At 37.6% G+C, this 25973-nt stretch overlaps 1 protein-coding gene across 4 annotated transcripts in view; it reads left to right on the top strand.

Moving 5' to 3' along the window:
* Window positions 1-25973, top strand: part of TBC1D17 (TBC1 domain family member 17) — a 48409-nt gene that overhangs the window by 4886 nt on the left and 17550 nt on the right. For all 4 annotated transcript variants that reach the window (XR_011922650.1, XM_072425687.1, XM_072425686.1 and 1 more), the window contains exons 2-15: window positions 267-365; window positions 2835-2909; window positions 7068-7185; window positions 7530-7734; window positions 10889-11000; window positions 12166-12327; window positions 14583-14714; window positions 14913-15016; window positions 16419-16513; window positions 17243-17359; window positions 17436-17536; window positions 19423-19522; window positions 23559-23656; window positions 25705-25821. Coding sequence is in view for 3 of the 4 variants with exons in the window: in XM_072425687.1 (XP_072281788.1) it covers window positions 267-365; window positions 2835-2909; window positions 7068-7185; window positions 7530-7734; window positions 10889-11000; window positions 12166-12327; window positions 14583-14714; window positions 14913-15016; window positions 16419-16513; window positions 17243-17359; window positions 17436-17536; window positions 19423-19522; window positions 23559-23656; window positions 25705-25821 (1635 nt within the window). In the remaining variant the exon portion in view is untranslated. The remainder of the gene's footprint in view (window positions 1-266; window positions 366-2834; window positions 2910-7067; window positions 7186-7529; window positions 7735-10888; window positions 11001-12165; window positions 12328-14582; window positions 14715-14912; window positions 15017-16418; window positions 16514-17242; window positions 17360-17435; window positions 17537-19422; window positions 19523-23558; window positions 23657-25704; window positions 25822-25973) is intronic.

The raw sequence follows: 25973 nt of genomic DNA, 5'->3' as shown, positions 1-25973 counted from the left end.
TTTGAGTTAATTACTTATTTACATATTTGATTTCTGATATCCATACATTTTAAATGGCCCTAAAGAGCCCCCAAAAAGGAATGGTAGGTATACTGTGGTTCCAAGTTCAACTCTTGGAAAATTGTCCAAGTGGGATCTACCTCAGTCCAATACCTTGTATTGGTTGTACTCCAAAAATGTTTACCTTAGTTAGGTTTGCTGTTCTTTTGGTACCAGGATTTTTGCTGTTTTGACATGTTGATTAAGTATTTTTTTTTCCTCATTAGGTGGTCTTTGAAAAACAAGGTGTGTTCCTACATACCAGTGCTAAACGGCAGAATGATCAAGAGTCTATGATCCCTGGTGTCATCCGCATTATTGAAACGGTAAATATGCTTAAAAGGCAAAATACCCATATCGTGCAAATCTGGCTTCTTAAATATCTCTTTGATTTGTTATATATCCGAAATGTTCACCCAGCAATAGTCATGGAAGAGTTTGTCTTGTTTGGTAATTCTCTATTTATATTATTTTAAGTCCAAACCCTCCACTGATGCATTTATTTGAAGCTAAACTCCAAACAGAAATACAGGGGATACAGTTTACGGCATCTTTGTATTCATTAATAAAAGTTAAATGTATTTTATTACAGCCAATGTAAGCTACTGAATTTTAACTGCTATTGGCCTTTTGTAGATTACTGTATAGCAGAGTTTAAAATGGGAGAGGGAGAAACCCCTATTTTTATTAATAATGTCACATTTCTATTTATTATTTGCTCTTTTATAGTTGGATTATTGTATTTCATATTTTGCTACTTTGCTAGTTTACTAAATGCTCCCTCATTTGTTTTTTTTGTATGTCCGGAATTTTGAACGATCCCTCGGATCGACCACTAAGATAATCAGTTACCCTATGCAAGGCATACATAAGTCATATTCTCTTGAGTATTTCAGATCGATATTAAGATCAATGTATAAATAGGTCCTCTGGAATCCACTATCATTATTCAATCTATCATCCACTTCTTAGGTGATTGATCTGTGTTGAAAAAAACATCAATATATAGAGAGCCCACTGAGTCTGTTAAATGCATGTTAGTTTTCCAACACTCTCTTTTTGATTGGCACTCAAGAGGGATGCCCTCTGTCGCCAGCCTTATTCACTCTATCCTTGGAACCCTGGACTATACAGGTAGTTCCGGGGTTAAAGACATCCCAAAAACAGATGACTCCTAGATACAAATGGGCTTCCCTGCTCCTGTGCAAGACAAAGGCTTCCCTGCTTTGGAGGCTTGGAGGGGGGAGGTTTGCATGACTTGCTGAAGAAATATTTTGCTAAACACAGCTGAGGTTGTGGGTGATCTTAGGGGCTGAGCTCTTTCTGCAGCTTCTTGTAACTCTTTAATGACCAAGACAAATTCTGCAGTTGTTTCTTATTGCAAAGCACAGCTTGCTTTAAAAGGTAATGAATATCTTGGCTCCATAAGGATTTTTTTTTGCTTTGTTTATGATTAACCCATAGTGACACCATGCTGTCTAATAATATGTTGAGACAAACATCTGTCCTAATTGCATTTATTAAAATAATGTACCTGTTGTCATTTACATACAAATTCAACTACCTACTGCCTGTATATATCTGTCAATACAAAGTAATCCATTGAATCGATGTGGAGGCATTTACTTCAACTTTACGCTAATGATATGTTGCTCACTCTAACTCAATCTCTAAACTCTTCCCAATCTTCTTAGTCTGGAAAAGTTTTCCTTCTTTTCAGGTCAACATGGACAAATATGTGGTGTTTAATTTTTCTTTACCCTTCTCTCTCTGTCAGGTTTTCCCTTTGTGTGGTTCTCCTCAGCTATTCCGTACCTTGAGGTTAAAAACACCTAGAACGTACCATACCTTAAAGACTACTAATATTATATATAGTATATTCATAGGCATTTGGGTGGGTTGGGAATAAAATTGTTTGCTGCTGCGCATATTAGCCAACTGACAGCTCTCCATGCCACACATGAAATGCCTTTTTGTTTTTTTCTAGATACGCTCATTTTGGCACAAAATTTTTAGTTTTCTTATGACAAATTCATTGAGGTTCTGGGATCCCTATAAACATTCTGCTCATCTTATCTCTCCTTGGTCTTCCCTACTGCCTATACTCCATAATCAGACCTGGGACAAATATGTGTACCATCTATTAAAAATCATGTTACATAGGACATTGGGACCTGATCCATGGCATCTACCTGACATGGCCCTCACTTGTCTGAAAGCCTTACTGAAAGCTAATTAATTTTGAATTCATGGAGGCCAAACAAGTGATTGCGACAACCTGAACCTAGGAGTCTCCTCGGGTCTCCTATAAGTAGGTTGAGTCTAAGCTAGATATATTTTTCGTTTAGGAGAAATTAACCAGTATACTGGATGATTCTACCTATCTGGCTATTTGGGACCCTATATTTTTCTGGCTATTTGGGATTGCAGAAGCGACAAGTGATGTCCTGTCTGCAATAAAAGTTAACCTGTGTGATCACATTTTTCTTTTTCATCATAATGTACACTGAGCTGTGCGTGTGCATACCTGGTTGCTGAAGTATGTGGGAGGTACATCATTCTAGCTAGACCAATCACAATTGCCAAAGATTCTAAACCTGAAACAGGACTGGGTAAAGATTCCAGGGCCTGTGACAGAGTGAGGAGTGTACTTAAAAAATTCTGAACAGGCAGGAAAGATTTTTTTAAACCAGAAGGTGGAAATGGACAAGTTAAAATAGTTAAAGCGTTTTTTTTTTCACAAAAAAATTTTTTACTTGTTGCAATATATGTTTATGTTGTCTCCTTCTATGTAGGGATCAGATGTGCTTCTTCAATGGACTCCTGTAGAAGAAGATGGAGAGACAACACAAATTCACTATTCTAAAAAGGTAAAGTCATACTTTTTTTATGCTAACATCACATCTGCTGATGATGTTTAAACAAACCGTTTCTTACAGTCTCTAGCTAGATCCAGACCTGCAAATAGTGGTGCAGAGACAGATGAAATTACACATTTTGAGTTTTTGGTGATTCTATTCTTTCTTTTAAATAATTCTTCTTTCTTCTGTCCTCCTAGATATCATAGAGGCCAAAACGTTTTTTTTTCCCCCAATTTTGCCTAGAATAGTCAAAAATGAATGCAGAAATAATGTCCGTTTGCGGATGCTGTCGGTATCAGCTCTTACTGTTGCAGGCTGACACCATTGTCTCATAATGTGCACCAGTCATTCACTGGGCTGTGTGTTGGGTTTGAGCCTGCCTCTTGCAGCAGCTGACTGAAGGAGTACACATGGCAGGTTGAATACAATTCTTTTAATTGCAGGACGGCAGCTTGGACTGAGCACACATGGGCACATCTGCTGCTAATTTTGCACTTGACCAGCTGATCCAATCAGATTTATGACTAATATTTAACCCAAAAACACTGTGAACAGATGCAACACTTTCATCCGTTCTGACGTTTTTAGTGGGCATGTGCAGGATTGTTTGTACACAAGACACAAACTATTGTACTTTTGATCAAGATTTATCAACATAAGAACTGATTTTTTTACTAAACAGCCATTGTTTTATCAGATTGCTAATCTGATAGTTTACTTTCTGTCTGCCCATGAGTTGTCGTTTCTTTTTTGCCCATGTATTTTCATTAAATATGTAATCCCATACAGTATATACAGATAGTAGTTTGGATGAACCTAGATTGCATATTTGTATGGGAGGACACTGTTTAACGACTATCAAGAAATAAGACAATACATATATATATATATATATATATATATATATATATATATATATATATGAATACAATTGTATGGCTGGGTTTACAGACAATCAAATGAATAAACTGACAGACATAGCTACAATGGCACCTCTCTAAGTCGGGACTACAGATTGAGAGAGCTTTGAAAGAGTCCAATTTAGAGCTAAAGTAAGTTACATACATATCCTAGATGATCGTCTCTTTAAAAGAACATCGTGATTGTATTGGGCAAAAATCTCGCATGTGTACAGCATTCCCCAGGTCTGTCTTGGCAGATCAAAGAAGAACTGAGCATAGGCCACCACTATTCTTTTCCTATCAAGGAGAGCGCTTGTCTTTCCCTTTTCATAAAACAGAACAGTTTGTTCTTCTGTTAGTGAAAGGTCATTTCCAGTGATAGAAATGGTATGTCTGTACAAGGGTTAAGAAAATGATCATGAATGATAGATCAGAAAAACAATAAACAAGAAATTAAAGATAAAACCAATAAACAGCAAATGGCTAAGGGAAGATCCGATAATACTAAGTCAGACTACAGGAGTACAAGTAGAGAAAGAAAAAAAAAAAATCAAAGAAACAAATCTTGGAGGTAGAGCATGCATTGTAATGTTATACTGCCTTGCGCATCCTCTATGTATCATTTAATTTTTCTGTGTTAAATTTAGACTAATATGTCTTAAACATAAATGTTTGGGTAAGTTCATGATCGACATCATTTATTTTCTCCAAAAGTATAATCTGGATTAAATACTTTGAACATCTAATAAGGGGATTGGTAGTAAGCAAGTTTAGCAATATATTTTTTTTGATCCTCAGGAGACACATTGTTCCATCAAATTAAGGATAAGGATGCCTGGTCCTCAATATTATCAATATTATGGAAAAGACCTATAGAAGGATGTAAGGGTAATAATATACCTATAATAGTAGACATATATAATAAGGAAGATTTCCAGAAATATTTGATAACCGCACAAGACCACCGCAAGTGAGGTAAATCAGGTGAAGGAAATGTGGATTTAGGATATAAAACCAACCACGTTGGCAGTAGAAGCTTGGGGCATATAATAAAAGTATGGACCATCATAAAATGCACCTTCTTCCAAACTAATTATTGCCTTTCACAAGTGCACAAGAACAGTGGTAAATATGGGCAGCTCTTTCATGTACCCTATTGTAAAAGGAGGTAACTGGACACAAAGATGCAAACAGACGAAATGAAATACCAGATCCCCAAATTTTCCTTTTATATCCATACAGGTCATGACTTTCTGCCATATCCAATTAATTGTCAAACTCTTTCTCTGCATCCAAGACAAAAACAGTCCTGTACGACTGAGAACTGGCAAAGGTTACGAAACCCTAAAAAGTTCTAAAGCGGCAACATTGTTGACAGCTGAATAGTCATGTAAAAGCTTGCTTAAAGAGATTATTTAGGAAGTATTAGGAGTGCTAATCTATTGATCATAATTTTTGAAAGGCATTTCGCAGTTAATTTAAGAGGGTGATAGAGTGGTAGGAGCCCTGATCAAGAAGGCCTTTGCTTTAGGGGATTCTTATTGACATATCACTATACCATTTTGTATGACCTATGTAATGAGATATCAAAATTAAGGCCATCACAATCCTCTGTAGATGAAGAGAAGAAATCAAGAAAATTAATATTATGAATAGAAATGATTCCTCACCCATGGGGAGCTATGGAAATTAGAAGTGTATAGGGCATTAAAATTTATGCAAAAAAATTGCACCCCTGCTTATCCCTGAGAATAGTAAGATGAGTAGGAGGTTGTCCCCTGTTGGCTAAAATTAGACAATAAAAGACCAGATTTATTACCAAATTTGCAAACATATTATGTCTTGTAACCAGTGAGATCTAATGGGGTTAATCTTTAATTAGATGTAAGCCAGGCAGATTTTGTGACAGGCATCAATATACCAATGAAAGTTTTTTTCTCTTTGGAGAAATGGCCTAGGCCAAGATTTTACCAATCATACAATGCAAAAAGGGCAGGGAATCTCCACACTTCAACCCCCACCCCATTTTCAAAATAAAGGGTGTGGGTTCATGGTCAAAAATACAATATCATCTATATCTACCATTTTGATATTGGTTAATATTTAGATGTTGAATTTTTTTCAATTTGCAAAATAGTTTTATGAGACTGAGAATAGTATTTGTATTCTCTATTCAGGATTGGAGGTGTTTTCAAGCTCCCACCTTCCAGAAAAATAGAGAGGTTTATGTCTTGAAGATTAACCAAGCGTTAGGGGGGTGAAAAATCAATCTATCCTCCAGCGGTGGGGAGATAGCATTAAAGTTTCCAACAATAACCAAAGGAACGTTGGAAAGGAAAAGAAAAAAAAATGAAGAATATATCAAATAAGCCAGTGACAGATGGGTGTCCCAGGGATTACTTTACTCCAAGGACCTTGTACCACAGATGATTGGCTACAGATGTCAGTTTTGCACTGATTTCCAGGTGTCAGTTTTTGGGTAGCCCCATGTTTACCCTCTGCAGAAAAAAATGGTCATTAGTTGGTTCCAAAGAAAACAGAAACAAACTATAGAGAGTCTAAAAATATATGAAGTAGTACAGGCAGGCACTGGTATTTCTGTAAGCAACTTCCTTTCTTACATACTGATGTCCTGGCCCTCAGTCAACTAAAGTAATAGAACAACACAGGTAGAGGACACCATCATCCTGCGTAGGAAACTGATTTTGTGAAACTGAAACTGGTTTGTAGGAGTCATGAACACATTCGAAAAGAGAATATGAATGTTCAGAGGAATGTTTTCATAAAAGCATTAAAAGATAAATTGCATCAAATAACATAAAACTTTAAACATTGGGGCATCACAAAGAAATATATTTTACATACTTGTTAGAAATGTCTGAGCTAATATAAAAAAGTGTAATATGCCTGTGGTCAACATTAGGTTACCCACTGATGTAGGATACAAAATGTAATTTGTGGAGGGTCTGCATATTATTCCTATTGCTTGCTGGCCTGCAGGAGGTTGAAGAGGACAGGCCAGTCTGTGACACTGCAGGGAAATATTTTAATTTGCATAGGACATAACATGTACTTAACATAAAGGACTCCCAGGGGGTGGAGAACACATTTGAAAGTATGTACATACCGACTACACTAAGTATTACATTTTAGTATTGTGTTTTTCTCAGAAAAGTAACTTTGCTGAAATGGAATTAGAATTATGTAATTTGTCTTTTTTTTATTATTTATTTATTTTTTTTTATTATTTACACTTACCTAACAGGAATCTCCAGGTAGCGCAGCATGCCGAGCGGAAGAGGAATTATTTGACCCTGGTTATGAGCCAGACTGGGCTGTCATCAGCACAGTAGGAACTAAAGTCCGCCCCCAAGAACTATCAGGTTTGTGTTAAAACAGGCTTTTTACCATAGATAAACCCTTGAAATATATTTTAGATACCTTTGTTCCTTGCAAAAAACATTTTAATAAAAACAGCTAAAAATTCCCACATGTCATAGAATTGGTTGTGCCAAGAGGTTTTGGCCCCAGAACTATGCAGGAACCATAAAATAGGAGGTCAGTCAGCTTTGGCTTCAGGAACCCAAAGCATCTTCTTCAGGAAACCCTGACCCTAATATGAAGAGTGGCCTGTCATGTTGCTCCTTCAGAGCAAGTGACTAAGCCCTATATCCACTCATATTGTGCTTCTGGTTCAATATTGTGATTGTCTTGTTTTATCCTACAGCTGCAAAACCTGGTAGTCGTGAGAAATGGGCATTTACATTGAGTTTATCAGAACTTAAGTCCATTCGCAAGAGCAAACCTGGCCTTAGCTGGTCCTACCTCATATTTATTACCAAGGAGGGGGTCTCCTTTCAAGCTCTGCATTTTCACCTGGGCGGGACAAGAGCTCTGCTGAAAACTCTCCGGAAATATGTCATATTGGCAACGTAAGTACTGAAAATATTTACCAATTCAAATATTGGTGCTGAATTTATCTTTGAGGATAGCCTATCTCTGCAAGTCTTTAAATTAAATTGAAACCCCAAGAACAACGTTTTAATACGGTATAATACATCTTACAAGGCCTTGGATGTGGTGTGGCATATGTTTTCTTTTTTCAGGCATACATTTCAGGCAAGTTCATTTCCTTCACCCACAGAAAAAAATTTCCTGCTCTTGTTGAAAATATTATGTAAATTCCAGTAGACTGAGATCCTAAATAATATTTCCAGCTCTTTCAGCTATCTTCTGTGACCCGCAAAGCAACCTCCCTCTGTTTAATGTAAATGAGGGGGAGTCGTTTGTAGCCCATATTAGGAGAGCAGCCTGGGATGACAAAGCTGCTCCTTCCAAAATACAATGCAGTCTTTCAGGCACCCTGTCGACAGGACCCTAGATCATAAAATGTGTTAGCGGCAAAATCATCACATGAGGATAAAGAGATAAAGATAAAATCCTGGAACAAGGTAATACTACCTCTTCATCCATGAATTAGAGTCCAATACTAATATTTCAGTTGGGGTTTTAGAAGATTGGCTGTTTTACCTTTTAGTAATTAGTAATCCAGGGGTTCGAAGCTTTGCTCTCTACCAAAAAAGCTAGCCCTTGTGGCTGAATTTGTTCACATACAGTTACATACATTACATTCGTGATTGATGTGGTTAGTGAGAAGGGAAAACTGTACAAACACAAAAACTGAAATATATCTTCCACAATAAGTTGGATTTTAAACCTGGTAAAATGGGTAATGGGCATCACAGTCCGCTATATACATTTTATTTGATGGATCTACCCACTTCTGTGCTAGAGAGACTTGACTAGGTCATGCTAGTGCCCTTGGTAAAAGAAACTACCAAGTGCAAGGGCCTGTCTACTATATTACCTTTTTAGTGCCATTGTTATGTTAAGAAATTTAAACCAACTTTTTTTTTCGGAAAATCTTAGAAGGCTGCCAATTTAAATAGAAAGGTTATATTTAATATTATTAAAGGAGTTTAAAAATCAAGATCCACACATTTATATGAATGGAGCATGAACTGTAGCCACAGGCATAAAGACATGCAGTTCTTTGCAAAAGATATTAGGTATTTGAACACATATTTTTAAAAGGACAGGAGGAAGGGCTGTATCTTCAGGATGTAAAAAAATGTTTTTTGCATTTGACTTTAGAGACACTTTCAAGTAAAAAAAATTACAGCATGGTGTTCAGTCATAGAAGGCTGTGAGGATTGTCTACCCTACCTTTACTGCCATGTGTAGTCACAAGCACAGTTTGTATCTAAAATAGCTATTTGACACAATACTAATATTGATACAGCCTTTTCTGAACTAGAAAAATTTACTTTTGTGAAATCACCATTCCTCTAACTGCCAGCTGCATAGATTTGATTTTTAGTCCTCCATTTCTAAGCTAACTGGAACGTAACTCATGATGCTTGTATTCTGCAAATGGTATGCAATCTATAAGTATATAATTATTATCAATTAGTACATATAGTGCAAAATGTGAGTACTAATATGTAACTTTTGACAGTAATTATTTTGTTTGTATATTGTATGCTGCCCTACCAGAGCAAATACATTTGGCAAAATTGCTCACCATGTCATAACTGCTAGAGTTTCCCTTACTTTCTTGTAATACTACTGTTATTGAAACCTTTGTGTTGCTGGTGAGTGCTGAATCAGGCTATTAGGCAGCCAGGGTTTTAAAAGTAAACTTTATTTAAAGACCCAATGTTGCCTTGCCAACATAGCGTTGTGTAACAGTGTCTCTGCAAAACCCCTATATACCTTGTCTATGCTCCTTTCCCACTCCTTGCACTGTTGCAGCGGGCACCAACACCAGTGGTGCTGGTGACTTGGGAATGTTTTTTTTTTTTTTTCCGACCTACCAACATGATAGCTGCTGGCAGAAGAAGCCATGGAATATAAATTAGTTGCAGATTAGGTTTCAGTTCTAATGAGCCCGATTGTCAGATCAAATAACATATAAAAACTTTGTACCCTGTATGTTACAGCTTTTTTAAGATCAAATTGTATAAGGTCAAGCACTGACTGCCTAGTTTGTAAACAGGACAAAGCTGATTAATCAAATGTAATGTTTTTTAATACTGTCCTGTCTGTTAAAGGATGTTTTCACTGAGTTTTTTTTCAGTCAGCAAACAGTAAGTAAAATAAGTCAGGCTTTGACTTTGACTGTTGGTAGTGCACTGTGCATCATCAAAATATTTCACGATCCTTTCCAACGAGAAAGGACTGCACGATGCATGAACAAGTGCTGTACGTACAGCACCGTTCTGCTCTATGGAGAGGGGAGGAGGGAGAACGACAGAGCGGCACCTGGCTGTGTTCGCTCCCCCTTCTCTTCTATTACAATCGATCATTACGAGCACTGTACACACGCAAAATTCTCATCCGATATCAGCCCTGAGACGATTATCGGACGAGAACCATTGCACATGTGTACAGAGCCTAGGTGTCCTTACTGTGACTTGCACTGCAACAAGAAAAGCAGTAAATTGCTTGACATTTGCCGGGTGACGGGAGATTTCTATATGTTGGTGTACTGTACTGTGTTTTATCAAATGGACACTGGTAAAATATTGTGTTAATTTTGTAGAATGCTCAGGTGTGTGCACAGCTGAAACAAATTAATTAAATATAGCCCCAGAACTAGAAGCTTTGTCCAACCTAAACCTTTATAAATATCTGGGCTCCAGGACTCAGAATTGAACTTGTTAAGATCTGAAAAAATAAAAGTTTTAATTCTTTTCGATTTTAATCCTGGAACCCCTGTACAATGTACAGAATCCCTGGAATATTTGCATGGCCACTGTGTTCTGTTTGACACTTTCCCCCACATAAATAACTAGTAAACTCAAAATTGAACTATCTTTGTTAGGCAGTTTGGAAACTTTATAATGCTATCTTAGTGTAAGTGAGCATGATTAGTAATGCATTGTTATGTTATTCCAGTTTGTTAGAAGGATGGAATTACACTTGAAAAGGAGATGTGACCATTGTTGATTCCGCTGATTTTACAAAAAAAAAAATCTATCAGTATTGTAACTCTTTACTTACACAGTTTTTTTCTCTCTACAGTTCTCCAAAGGATTCCCGCCTTTTCTTGGTCTATCCCCATGACTCACATGCCCTGTCCCACTCCTTCGATGAGCTTCAGATGCTTGATGACGGCTCTTCTGACCTGGTGTCTGTAAGCAGTTCCCTTAAATCTTCTTTCAAAATTTGTATAAGTGTGTAAAGAATTCACAGGGATAATGGAACTGACAGGATGCTGCAGTTGTTAGTTGTTCTCTTAGGGCACCTACTCCAGCTTTCTACTGCACCCACTTTGATGGTTGTCAGGGTTTTTTCTTCTCAATTGATCCCTCTGATAAGTAGTAGTTTCCAAAAGGAGTGTGTGCTAAAAGTCAGCAAAGGTCTACAAACAAGCAGACAAAGAGTGCTTCTTTATTTATCTTTGGACAGATATATCTGTAAAGGTTTCAGGAAAGTGTTATTCCATTTTGTCGGGCCATAGACTATAACAAGAAATACTTCTGATTCATGGATTGCTTGCATTGTTTGAGTCTTTTCTGAACTCATTCATGCTGCAAGATATCTAGGTGAGGTGGCTCAATCCTTTTCTGTACCATGGGCTAGAGGCATCCGGACGTGAGAAGGCCGTTATGTATGTTTTTTTTTCAAGGACAGGCGGATATCTTCCCTCGTGCTATAATTGTCTCCCTATGTCCATCTTTAAATGAGTCTGCTTGGTGATTTAGCTTAAAGTTTAGAGCTAAGAGTTTTTGAAGTCTCATCCCTTATCTAATAAAATCTATTTTGAGATCGACTGATTCTTAAGAAAGATGCTGCTGTACATACTCAGTGAAGTGCATAAGTATCTGTGGCAGCCGACAGCACTTTCCTTTACAGCATAGCTAATATCCATTAAGTACTAAGAACTCAACTACCCACAAGAGACTAAGTGCTTGTAAGTATGATCTCTTGTTTACCGTTGCTGAAACTGTCAGTAAGGGGTTAAATATGCTTTTTAAATATAGACATTGATCCTTGCTTGCAATTTTTTTCGTCTCAGTCATGTAGCACCAAGTTATTGTATTTGTATATAGAAGGTTTAACCATTAACAATCGCCTTCACCACCATGTAGCTTACAACCTAATATCCTTTCCATAGTCATGAAGGCACATACATTAGATTCAGTTTTGGTGGAAACTTTTTAGCCTACATGATTACCAGAAAATAACCCATAATAAAGCACAGAAGCTTTTATGCTCCATGCAAGTCATTAATGATAATCCTTTTCAATGAAACCATCTTTAAAAAAAAAAGCTCAATATGTGTTTTATATCTTTAGAGATTTTTCCAGGATCCATATTCTGCCACATTCGGTGGTTTTTCCAAAGTTACAAACTTTTTCAGAGGAGCTCTGCGACCCCAAGATGTTCCTCACCAGAGACCCCTATCTGAAATGGCTGTCGGCCTGGAGGATGAGCCAGGTTTCGAGGTTATCACCTGTGTAAGTTTTGCATGTGCTGGCTTTTCAGTTTGCATAGCTGTCATAGAACATATTTACAAATCTCCTAATTTGGGGTCCCTTTTTTCACCTTTGTGGTGCATTGCCATGTTGTATGTACACCAATGCATGTGTTTCATGAGTCAGACATGCAGGCCATGTCCTGTTGCAAGGATTGTTTTAAAGATAGTAGCATCACTTTCATGGTGGATACTGATATTTCCCATGGGAGGAAGTAGGACAGCTCTCTAGAGGGAAACTGTGTGTGGTTGTCAACTAGGGTGGGGGTCTCCAATGTAGTTAGTCTAGTCACCTCTTAGGGGTTGAGATGCAGATGGAGTGTGCAGGGCTGAGTGACTCATTGGTTCCCTGTGAAGAAGATATCGCTGGTTGTATAGGATGGAGTGAGAGGGGCAGACGTTGTAGGAGAGTGTGGGAGGAAGGCCTCATCCATATGCTTCATTTGCTAGATTCAGTCACTGTGCAGTGTAGCAAGTCTAAATGGCTCAAAAGCTGCCTCTGATGAGTAAGGGATTAAAACGGTGTACTCCATGAATAGATTACATTTTATTAAGGGGTGTCTAAACTAAAAATGAAAATATTGAACTTATATTTTGGATGCATTGTTTTTCTTTTTTACCTCTCATCAATTTTTCCTAGTGCTCCTACCAGTTATAGACTTTCTGTCCTAAGGTGACAAGGTATATTCACTGTAATGTTTCGCTAAAGGAACAGCATTGTTAGCCTAGTACAGGACTGCAGAACTACAGAACACCTCTCTTCCTCTTTATAACATAAACGTGGATGTGACCCGCAATATGCAGAGATAGATGGGAACAAAATAGTAAGTGTAGGAAGAATGCTTTTTTAAAGTATATCCAACCTTAAGAACAAAAATGTTATTGTGACTGTATTATTTTCTTTAAGTTTCATCCCCTGCATTACCAGGTCACCCTGCCAGTAACACATTTGCTGTGGCGGGGTGACTGTGCTCATATACTATACTTCATCTGCATTGTCAGCAACAAAACACCTTCCTCTCTTCTCTTCTATTTCTGTCATCATACTGCATAGTTGGTCCCCTACTTTCTGTAGAAGAAGCAATGATCTCTCTAATGAGTTTGAATTGCTGAATCTGACCCATAGCTCTGTATTCAGCAAAGTTCATGTTTTCTACTGATAGGAAAGCTCTGATGCAAGGGCATATTAGACCTTCTCAGAGAGATCATTGCTTCCCTACAAAGAGCAAGAGTAAGTCCTATTCTGCAGTTGTTGGCAAGGGTCAAAGGTTTTTTTATACATATTGTGGCTATGTTAAAGATAAAACAAACAAAAAGACATGGAACACCTTTTAATTTGATACACCTAGAATGATGTTGGCTGATTTAAGCTCTGTCTTGTTGCTTATCTTACCTAGTTTACTAAATGTGTCCAAAGATGGGAGTAATAAAATTTTTTTTTTTACAGCAGCTCTATTCAGTGAAGTTTTAGAAAGTGTGAAATGTTCAGAAATGCAATGCTAAGGGTCTTTGCATGTCTTCTTTGATTTATGCCTGTCTAAAAAGTCAGCAGCCTTAAGTTTGAGTTAAACACTCGCTGTTCTGTAGAACTGAAATCTTTTTCCAATTATTTCCAGTAGACGATTACTTTTTCATACGTGCAACTTTTTGTCTCAAAGAATCCTGACACACATTTTATATTTTTCATATTACAGTTAGTATCATAAAAAAAGTCCATAATAATTACATTGTGCACATTAGTATTTTCTGTAATCAAAAGCATCCTTATGATACTGGTAAGTGTTTTTTGAGGGTATAATTTTTATTAGCTGAGCCATTTTTGGAACAATCTCTCATATAGAAAATCATTTATCTGAGAGACCTGATACAAATCTGAGAAAGACTACCATATTTAATTGGGCGTCCTAATTCCTCAGACACAGATTCCAGAGAGCCTCTTATAGGTGACATATGGACCTAATATTAACCAAATATAATTTGAACAGACAGAACACTTGATGGATATCGAAGAACAGCAAAGAAAGGAAAAGGTAAATGAATGTAATGTCAAACTTGCTTTGTTTGCTTGTGTATTGAAAATGAGATAATGTGCTTTAAAAGTGCAGTTATCCTTGAAAGAGATATTGTAATTACAGTTGCATCTGCCGCAGTTCAGTATGTTAAGTGATATACTGAGTCTTTGTGGATTGTCATTGTGGGTTTCTGGCTGTATGCTAACAACCAAAAAATCTATTGCAGCAAGTGGATTTGGGCGAACGGCCAGTCATACAGCGCCAGGCACCCGTCAGCGAACAAGAATGGGAATCTCAATTTGATTTAGAAGGACGAGTGATAGATGTGGACAGTCTGAAAAAGAGGATATTTTCAGGGGTGAGTCCTGCTACATGTAGAAAGGAGAATTATTCCTAACACTGCAGCATCCACTGCAGAACCTGCACTTCCAACTTTGCACACAAGATGGGGCTGTTACCTTGCAGAGAAAATGCAAAATGCTCATTGCAGATGTATTGAAGCACATTGGGATCTATTAAATTAAATATATGTTTTCCACTTGATTTTTTTTTTTAGGGTTTATGTTCAGCTTTTCGAAAAGATGCCTGGAAGTTTCTTCTGGGTTATTATCCATGGGACAGCACAGCAGAAGAGAGGAAATCTCTAGTTCGTAGGAAAACGTAAGCAGGCTGGTATGGCGCATGATTGTGTAAGACCTCTAATGGAGAACATTGTAACTACAACATTTAAGCTAATTTTCTCTCCTTACATTTTTCAGACCTTGACCCAAGCTTACATAGGCTAAATGATCCAGAGATGCATTTTTAGGGAGGGTAGGAGGGGATAACTTTCATGTTCACTGGGTCAGTGGTCCCCAACCCCCAGATCAGTGCTGGTCCATGGCTGGTGAGTTGGGGGCCACAAATGACAAGAGGCAGAAGTACCAAGAGCGGCTGCCCTCCTTACACTGCTCTAAAGCTAGTGACAGTGTGACAGCAGAAGTGCAACCAGCGGGAGTAGGGTCGGCTCTCCTCACACTGGGCTGCTAAGAATCACAGCAATGCTGTCACCTGACAGCACCCCAGCTCTCTTACACTACTCTGCTAATTTCATCTAGTGTGCTGACCGCAGGGGGAGCTGCTGAGAATAGCAGAGTGCAGTAGGCTGTACATAAACTGGGCCGTGGCAAAATTTTATTCTATGCTACCCTGCTGAACTTTCATTTGCTTAATGCATTCTAGTTGGATCAAAGTGATTGTATTTTCACATATTTTTTTGCTTAGAAAGCAATAACAGCCTAGTAAAGATTGCCTGTCCCTTTCCATCATGCTACGGAGAGGGACCCCTGTTCACTCAGTGAAAGCCATGGTCTCTGCAGAGGTCTAACACATCCTCCATTGATTCAGACCTTTACCCCACAAGAAATATAGATGGCTTGTTCAGTCAGAGAACACGTCTTTCATTGCAGCATGCTAGCAGGTGCTCTAAGGAAATTAAACTGTAACTTTTAGTTTGGTTTTTAATGCACCTGAAATGTATTAAATTTATTGAAACTAAAAGTTCAGTTGTGTCTGAAAGGAAACCATTAATAGACACCCAAAGTGACTGCTATTGTTAATCACTTTTAATGCCTGTGGCTGTTAATCTTTTTGCAGATTGGGAATTCTTAACCTGGATGTTTTTTCCAGATCAGAAGGCTGATATAAGAGCTGGGCAACTGGCTTTTTCAGGTCGGCAGTGGCAGTTCCTTGATAGGTCTAATAGCTCCATAAACGGTTCACTGAAAGAAAGGCAAAAAAAACTTCCATGCATTCTGCCTTTTTTTAAATAATATTCTTTTTCCATATAACTTCACAAGAATTATAAAAGTTCTTTTAACATACATCACTTCATTATGATTATGTAATCTGTGTTTGGTGTGTCTTTCTTTAACCATGAAGGGGTTAAAACAGTCCCTCCCACACATCTTGCAAGTTGTAAATGGTGACAGAACCAAACAGGCATACAGATAGCATGGGCTTAGTGCCATCTCCGTGGGACACTGTTCAACACATGTTCCAGTGTTTCTCTTGCTGTTTGCAGGGATGAGTATTTCCGTATGAAGCTGCAGTGGAAATCAGTGAGTGAAGATCAAGAGAGGAGGAATTCTCTGCTGCGCGGATATCGCAGTTTAATAGGTTGGTGTATTATGATGGAGTCATGCTGGCTTTGCTGCAGGTTAATCAGGAAGCTCCTGTGTAATGCACAGGTGGCAATCAGAAGGGCTGTGTTAAATGCTCATATGAAAGGACATTGCGGGTTTTTGATTACTGTCCTTTAGTACTAAAGCTAAGGCTACTGAAAAACACAGTATAATATAATTTGAGAACTGTAACTATAGCTGCCCCTAAGGTTAAGTATTCAACATTTATATAGCTCTATTGTGCAGTCTTCTTTATATTTTGTTAATGCACTTTGAGGCTTTTTGAAGGTATATTTAAATCTGTACTGCCAGATATATGTAATTTTCCTGTTTAAAATGCTTCTTGTCTGGCTATCTCTAACTTGACTTGAATGTCAAAACCCCCTAATTTAAATACTTGTTCTTGGTCAGTTATTTAAACGGTAATTTCACCATTTGAGCAGCATAACTGCTAAGCCATTATCATTCCTAGATGTCAGCAGTGGCAGCCTACATATTTTATTTGTTTTGCTTTGATGAATAGATCCAGGCAAAATTTAAAAGCAGTAAGTAAACTACTAGCAAAAAGCATACTGCATTTGCCCATTGACAGAAGACCAAAGCCTTTTGACACAGGCCCTTAAGTAAATTACTATCATCTATCACTTGTGTCTGTCTAAATAAACAAAAGTATCAGATTGCCATTAATCACTTTTCACATGTATTTTTTTTTTTTTTTTTACAGAGAGAGATGTCAGCCGCACTGACAGAAACAATAAGTTTTATGAGGGGAATGATAACCCAGGCTTAGGTCTGCTCAATGATGTCTTGATGACATACTGCATGTTTAACTTTGACTTGGGTATGTTTCCAAGAACCGACTCTCTGAACCCCTTTCCTTTTAGCAGTTTTCATTTATTGAGTCTGTTTCTGTTTAGGATATGTCCAGGGAATGAGCGATCTTCTGTCTCCCATTCTCTATGTCACACAGAATGAGGTGGATGCCTTCTGGTGCTTCTCTGGCTTCATGGAGTTGGTGGTTAGTATGAAGCACAAGTGGATGTCTGCTTATAAAAAAATTCTTGTCAAGTTAGGACAGAAGAAGGTTCTGTTAGGTTTGGCATTTTTCCAGCAAATTGACTTTAATGTAAATGTACCTTCTTCTGCATCACTCATGTAGCTACTGTGCATTACTTGCATATGTCATCAAGATTCCAGGGGCTAATATGTTCTGTTCACATAGGAGCAAACCCTTTTAGTACAGTTTTTCACCTAAAGTACCTAAAGATACTAAATTTCAGATTCAAAAGAATTAGATGTATTGGATGTTATAAGACATCTGTTAGAACTATGGGAGCTAGTAATACTAACTCTTTTCAGTTGCCTGCTAGCTTTCCTGTGGGAATTCAGGTTTAGTGACTCTATTCATATAGTGTGAGAGCCCAGGTACTTGCACCTTAAAATACATGTTAGCAGTAATGTTTCTGTCCTCACATGCTCTCTTCAAGCTGTGATCATTCTTAATATTATTAAGTCCATTGCCATATTACTAGCTGTCCCACAAAGGGGCTAACAATCTAATGTCCCTACCATTGTCATATGTCATTACCACAGTGTAAGGTCAATTTGGGGGAAGCGAATTAACCTAATTGCATGTTTTTGAAATGTGAGGGGAAACCAGTAGAAAAAAAACTCCAATGCATAGAAGGTACTTTTTACTTTCCATCCTGTAGATCTGTTGCTAAAACCCGAGAAACACAGTACTTCTGAATATGGGACACAAGTGTACATTCCTGCTGGTCCCCCATAATACAGTGGTTAATGCTTAAGCAGCTAGACCTGAGTACTGTGACATTGGGGTCTGCCAAGCCAAATGCAAATAATGCCTTTGTATAAGTAACTGTATACAGATGATCTTTAATAGGCTTCATCAACTTGTTGGGGTAGCACACAGGAGCAATGGGATAAGATGTTGCTTCAGAGGATGCCTGTTTTGCACCAGACGCTGGGTCTTTGTGCTTCACATTCTCTGGTGACCGGTATGTTCCGGCCTGCATCTTGGAGAACTGTACTGTCACTTATAATTTATTCTTATTTTGTCTTCATGTTTTATGGGCTGTATGAATACTTCTAGCTCTTTAAAGCTAAACTCAGTGCAGGGGACTGAATACACAATTATAGATGTTTTTACGTAAAATGGATTTTTATATCTGCCAATGCAGTCCTTACGCTGCTCCCCCAAATAGCACACCCAAGCTGGAGACCTGAGGGTTAGGTCCTCTTCTTGTCCCCAACTTTAATTAGACGGTGGAGGAGCAGCAACAGGCTGATGGGGGTCATCTCCTTTTGTCAACCTTGTTACACATGTGCATGTTGTATTCCTGATTGCCTCATAGTGCTGCCCCTCTTTCTCCCACTCTGAGTGCTGCTGTACAGGAATTACAAGGGGCCCATACCAAGTAAAATTCAGGTATTTTCACTAGTTGCAATAAAAATAAATGTAATTTTCTTTTTGAAGGTGTTTTTGTATGTGGTTAGAGTTTAGCTTTAATGTTAAAAACTTTGTTACTTAACAGTCACATTGTTGTTCTGTGATGCAGTTCTTTCATAATAGACGGTGACAGTGAAGTAGCCTTACTTAAACAGAAACCTCTGCAGAAAGGAGAATAGACAATGCTTTTTATGCAAAGGGTCTGTAAAACAAGTTCAATAGACATTGCACATAAAAAACTTGCTTAATATTATGCAGTATTGTAAGTGTCAGTCTATGTAAAAAAAACAAAACTGTAGCGATGTGAAATAATTCCACATGAATGAGGAGGCACGTTTTTCATTTTGCTGACAGCAGCTGTTGCCTATCAAGGCTTGCATTGTTTGAAGAGAGTACACTAATCAATACATTGATCTGCTTCTCCTGCATTCCAGCACCACAACTTTGAGGAAAGCCAGGAGAGTATGAAGAAACAGCTTGCCCAGCTAAACCTCCTTCTCCGTGTACTAGACCCTGCACTCTGCGATTTCCTAGGTATTTTTAACTGTTACAGTTTGACTTATATGTATAGCAGGAAGCTTGTTTTTTTTTTTAAAGAAACTGATTTGGTGCTGCAGTATGGAGTCTACCTATCTGAAATAATGAATGACAAAAGAGATCTGTACAGGTTTTGTCTGTTTGCAATAGTTTTGAGATAGTCTTATAATGATATACTAGTGCAGAATGTCAGTCAAAAGTTAATCAAGCAAGACTAGCAAACAAAATAAACTATAGTAATCAAGATTGATGATCAAACAAGGGTATGTTAAAAGGTGGTTTGTATGTTGATTATTCTGTTTATCGTAATAGCATTGAGAGAAAATCCCATAGTGCCAGTACTGTGGCAGCTTTGTGATGGAAGTAAATCATGCACACCAATTGTTTTAAAGTGTACATAAACCCCAATAAAACCTTATATATTAAATATTTAATATAAACAAATACTTATACAAACTTTTTTGCTACCTTTTGGTCTGTTTAAAGAAACAACTGAAAGCATTTTTGATCTGTTATAAAAGTGGAAAAAATCCTGTTGATACTACCAAAAATCATTAGTCTAATAACTTCTTTTGCCTCTGTTCACAGCTCTATATAAGTTACAGAACACCCTTACCTGAGGAAAAAGTGTTTTGTAATCCTACTGCACTTTTTTTCCTAGGGTGACAATGCTGCTCTTTCATAGCTACAGAACAGTGAGTGAGCATTCTCAGCCTGGGGCATAAATTGTTGTATTGGCATTAAAAAAGCCTGGTGACGGCCAGGCCAGCACAGGTAGTAATTAGACACTCCCTACAAAAGAACAGGGTTCAACTGCATATTGCAAGAAAATAAAAAAAGCATTCATAAGTTGGTGACGGGGTCCTTTAAATTTGAAAACATATTTCTAATATGACGTCCGTGGTTTAGTTCTTCGGATCTGTGGTAGTGAGAGCATTTCAACTTTTCCCACCAATGACCACAATCATCTACACAATTTAATTCATATTTTTCATGTTCTCATTTACAAAATTCAGCAGGAAAAGTACATTTATAGTAATTTAATGGTAGGGAGCAGCAAGCTTTTTGTGACTTCCTGTAATCATTAAAAGGTAGATAAGCCAATGGGGATCAATCATTTCACCATTAGTTCAATAACAATTGAAATATTAGTCTATGTAAACCCAAAACAAAAATGTAATATATACCATCTTAGAAACCTCTAGATGTGATTTCTGTTTTAGTTTTCATTTTCGGGCTTTTATTCTCACAGTAAGATGTCAATAACACACTCACTTTTTCTAGGTGACTCCTTCTGGTTATACTGTTTGTATGGAGGAAGCAGTAGTGTGACCGTAGGCTGCTTTCCTGATTTGGATTACAAACACCTCCCTATCCTCCCATTTCTATTGCAATGTAGTTTACAGAAGATAGTTTAGGGTTAAGATGGGCAATAAAGCAGACCTTGGCGTAATATGCAAGCTGTTTTTTTTATCCGGGAACACTTCCCAATGTGCAGGTAATATATGTACCTTACCCCTGACCAGTATCCCAACTGAAAAAGTATGATTTCACCCCTGTCTAGGCTCTATGGGCAGAAGAAATGTACACGAGTTCTCATGATGTTTAAAAGTTGAGCAACGCATCATTTTGACAATTTTAGTAAAATTTAACACCAGAGCAAAAAGAGTGCCCCAAAGAAATTTACGCTGACATTCTGCAGCAACATTAGGTGGGACAAACTCAAGGCCATGCTCATAGTCTTTTTTTTTAACATGAAGGGCATAGATTTGTTAGAATGGGTTCCAGAAGACTCAACAGTGAACCAACATTATTATAAGGAAGTTTTGACAAAGCTGAAAGAGTCAGGAGAAGACAGCCAGATATGTAGGAAAATGGATTATTTCTTCATCAGGACAATGCTCCTTATCACACAGCACTTTTGACTGACAAACATTACTACATTGGAACATCCTCCATATTCACTAGATTTGACACCTTGTGACTTTTTTCTTTTTCCTAAATTGAAATGTCTGCTTAAAGGAACACAGTTTAAATTAAGGGATACAGTAAATAAAGACACATTAGATATCTTGAAACAGCTGACAGAAATTGATCTGCTCCACATCTTCAACCAGTGCAAAACAAGACTGCATTGGTGCTTAATTACAGATGGAGAGTATATTAAAGGGGACAAGCATAAAAATTGTAATAGTCTAAAATATTCTATTTTCTTTTAATTCTATGTTCAATGCGATGTCAAGCTGCAGTTTCTAAAGCTAGCAAAGTATTTTGTTGTATTCAAAGAGGAATAGACTGCAGCGATTGAGACATAATCCTGCCCCTGTACAGGAATGTGTAAGCATTGTCCATACCTTATCTGGCATATGCAGTCCAGTTTTGGGCACTATTTCACAAAAAGGAATTGGAGAAAGTTCAGAGAAGGGCAACCAAATAAAAGGAATGGAGGAGCTCAGCTATGAGGAGAGATTAGCTGAACTGAATCTATTCTCCCTTGAGGGGAGATGTTTAAGGGGGATATGATCACCCTGTATAAATATATAAATGGTCCATCTAGAGAACTTGCTTTTCTAATTATTCACTTTAAGGTCAATGAATGAATGAAATTTAATCTCTGAATAAGGAAGGGGTTCTTCACAGTAGGGTCTGTGAAAATGTGGAAAAGGCTTCCTCTGGAAGTAGTTTCAGCAAGTACTATAAATTGCTGGATATATAGTACTTTAGTAAGCTGGAAGCTTTTCTAGAAGCTTTTCTAGAAGAAATTAACGAGGTAATAAAGTTTTAAAACAAAGGCAACAGAGACCATTAATCCAAGTAACATGCCATTGTATCATTGGATGAGGAAGGAATTTTTCCCCCTGTTGGAGCAAATTTAACCATTTTTTTTTTGCCATCCTATGAATCAACTATATCTATAGAATTTTTAACTGGGACATGTTAATTTCCCTAGTGGTTGTACTAATTGGACTTATGTCTTTTTTGAACCTAACTATGTATATGTGTCCACTATTATTATGCAGAACTTTTTACAATTTTATATTAAATGGTCCTCCACAAAGTTTTCTGTAAAGTATATTTAGGAATGGCTTTACTGTGTATCACATTATATAGCGTATGTTTATTTTGGTTTCTTTGAATCAACTCTTCCATAATTTTGCTTAGGTTTGTTTTTCTATTTTTATTTTTCTATTAATATTCACCATAAAAACCAATACACTGATAATTGGCAACAAGTCTGAATTAGCTGAATGTAGTTTAGAGTAATTATCACTTGAATCAAAGGCTGTATCTGTACTGTAAACCTAGTTGCACAGTTGGAACAGGAGCATAGGAAAAAATGTGCTAGGCTTCATCAATTGCTATAAATGGAGAAATAAACACCCTGTGTTTTAGGAAGGCTCTACTTTGCTTTATTGTATTATCTTTTTTTATTGATTTTTTTTTTAACTTTTAGTTATTACACTTGCAAAATAGATGTCAGTGTATTTGTTTAGCTGTAAATCTGTCACAAACCTGGGCAATTCGAAGTGTGTAGCCAGCTGCATGCTAAAGTGTGCAAAAGTTGCATGCTAAAAATATAGGCAGATCCAGAGGCAGATGAATTATAGGCATGTTTAGACTTTTCCTGTGTTGAACTTGACCCTGCTTCATGAGCTATATTAAAGTTTTGCCTTCCTCCTGCCTTGCCCCCTAACCTTTTCTAATTCCTAACTCCCCGCACTCAGATGCCTATATACTTCTTCCCAACAATGGCACTCTCCTCTGTTGCTTACTGTATTCTTCTTAAAATCTAGTCCGATGCTGGGTGTATGGTATCTACTCATAGACTTGACAGGCAGTACCGGACAAGATTTTGGAAAAAAAGGCTGTTACTAAGGTAAGTAAGCACTTGGGTAGGGAGGTTGAGGCTTAGATTAGGAAAGGGGATGGAAAGTTCAGTAAAAAAATTTTTGAACAGTTTTATTTAAAAATTATTACAGTCGTCTAAATTATTTTCAGGTGATAGATGTCTTTTTTTTTTTTCTTCCATCAGACTCCAAGGATTCAGGCAACTTAAGTTTTTGCTTTAGATGGATCCTCATCTGGTTCAAACGTGAATTTTCTTTCCAGGATATCCTCCTGCTCTGGGAGGTAAGCACAGTGGCCAATGTTAGACAGCATCTGTTGAAAACGTTCTCTTAATATAAAGGTCAGGTCTGAGTAACTAATGGTCCAGCCCTGTACAAATGCCTTCTGGATATTCTAGTTCCTTGATGTGAACTACATTCTGCTGACTTCTATGCCTGGCCTAGATTCTGGAGACATCTATGCCCGTCCTACTCATTAACAAGTGGCATTATTGGAATTGAGAGCACCTAGGTCCCTATTCCCTTGTGGGAATTTTCCAGGTCCATGTGGCATGTCATGTCATGTTCCAATGGCAGTAATTGATTCCCATTAGGGATTGTTTGAGGGAATGTCAGATTCCCCAATTATATATAGATCTGTTAGTCGAGTGGTCGTTTACCATTTGTACCTCACGGACCACTAAATATAAGGACTCTGGACTGCGCATGTGCAGGGAGCCGTGTGTCATTCAAAGGGGAAGAAACATCCCCCAGAGTGATATCATGATGCCAGAACCTGCCCATTTCCCCAGAGCAAGAGGGTAATTGTTGTACAGGGAAAAAGGTTCCAAGGACAGATCCAACACTGGAGTTATAACATCTTCCAAGGTATTTCAGGAAAACCAAATTAAATTCAGGGGCAGCTGCCTCTGGTAACTAGATATTGACAGCTGGATGCTACCAGAGTTTCCTGGTCAGTCCTATACCTCCAGGTAAATCTTGTCCTACACTACACTTTCAGTCATGTTTTTTACGATTCTCTTAATCCCCAGAAGAAGCCCTTGGGGTGAAACGTGTTGGGATCTGAGACCATATACACAGTTATTACAGTTATCTCCATGGATATTTTGTCTCTATAATCAAATAGGTGTTTTATGTCTACTAAAAAATAACTAGCCAGCCTACAAATGATATGTGGCTGGCATGATGACTATCATTTTATTTTATAAATACTTTGTTGTTCTGAACAACCACTCAGCTGTGATACAGGATTGTTAACGTTAACACCATTATTTACAAAAATATACAAACTTTCTTGTTAGCCATACAAAACCCTTGGCTAAATTGCTTTTGCCATTTCTTTAACACTTATTTTGCAGTCTGTACTTCCTAAAGCAAAAATGTACTCAACTCTTATGCAATCATTTTTAAAGCACAACTTAAATTTCAGTAAAAAGTAATACATATTTTGGTGAAGTTTTCTTTAAATAAACTCTGCACACCCAAGTAAAGGCAGCCTGCCCTTATACATGCCTTCAGCTCTGATTCAGCTCTTACCACTAACATGGACTCTATGTATTTTTTTTTATACCACAAATGTGCACTATGGTTCAATTCATTTCTGTGTGTAGCTGCAACCATGGCAGCCTTCAGTGGTAATTGAGACTAGTCCCATTTTGTCCGAGAGACTTCTGGATTATTGCTCAAAGTATGTAAAATTCCAGCCTACTTGCACCTAGGGCCGGGGGCTTTATTTAAGGACAACTTGAACTTTTTTGGGGTTAACCTTTCAGCCTGCTAACAATCCTTGCTTTCTGTGTGGAAGCGGCATTTTGTCTGCCGAGATCTGAAGTGTTGTAGTATATTCTGTTACTTGGCTGTGTTTTGTATGGGAGGGTATTTTTATTAGGATTGTTGTGTATGTGAAGATAAATGTATCTAACAGGGACACAAAAAGTGTAAAAAAAAAAACCAAAAACAAAACAAAGGGTCTAGCACCTCTCTACTCTGTCCAAACTAAAGAAAATACTATAATCCTGCCAAAGTTATCTTGGACAGTAAATTACCATTTAACGTCAAGGAGCACATGCTGACCTCAACCTGTGCAGTTGCAAAATAAATAGTAATAAAATGTATTACCATATTAAATTCTGATCTTATTTGTTATCAGCCTATTGTTGATCACTACAGTAATAAATATGATTTTCTAGGAGCATTGCTCTAAACAGCTTCAGGCTGCCCACATATCAGATGTTCGGTGTAAAATTCTGCAGACATCTCCTAATATGCCAAATTTCATTCTGATTCAGATACATAAAAAAAACTCTGCTTTGTTTATTTGTTTTAATCAAGGTATTATGGACAGGTCTTCCCTGCCCCAATTTTCACCTGCTCATTGCCTGTGGTATACTCGACTTGGAGAGAGATGCACTAATGCATTCTGACTACGGTTTCAACGAGATCCTTAAAGTAAGCACATTTATTTTTTTTTATTGTAAACCGCACGTTTTTTGTTTTTTTTTGTAATGGTTTAATAACACTGGTCTAACATTATGTTTGTATTGAAAAAGCTATTTGTCTCTCTTATCCCATCTCTTTTCATCCCACTTTTCACATCCTTG

The sequence above is a fragment of the Pyxicephalus adspersus genome, chromosome 11 (genome assembly GCF_032062135.1).
Source record: "Pyxicephalus adspersus chromosome 11, UCB_Pads_2.0, whole genome shotgun sequence".
Lineage (NCBI taxonomy): Eukaryota > Metazoa > Chordata > Amphibia > Anura > Pyxicephalidae > Pyxicephalus > Pyxicephalus adspersus.
Note: the sequence above shows the minus strand (reverse complement) of the source record. Positions and strands in the feature narration are given on the sequence as shown.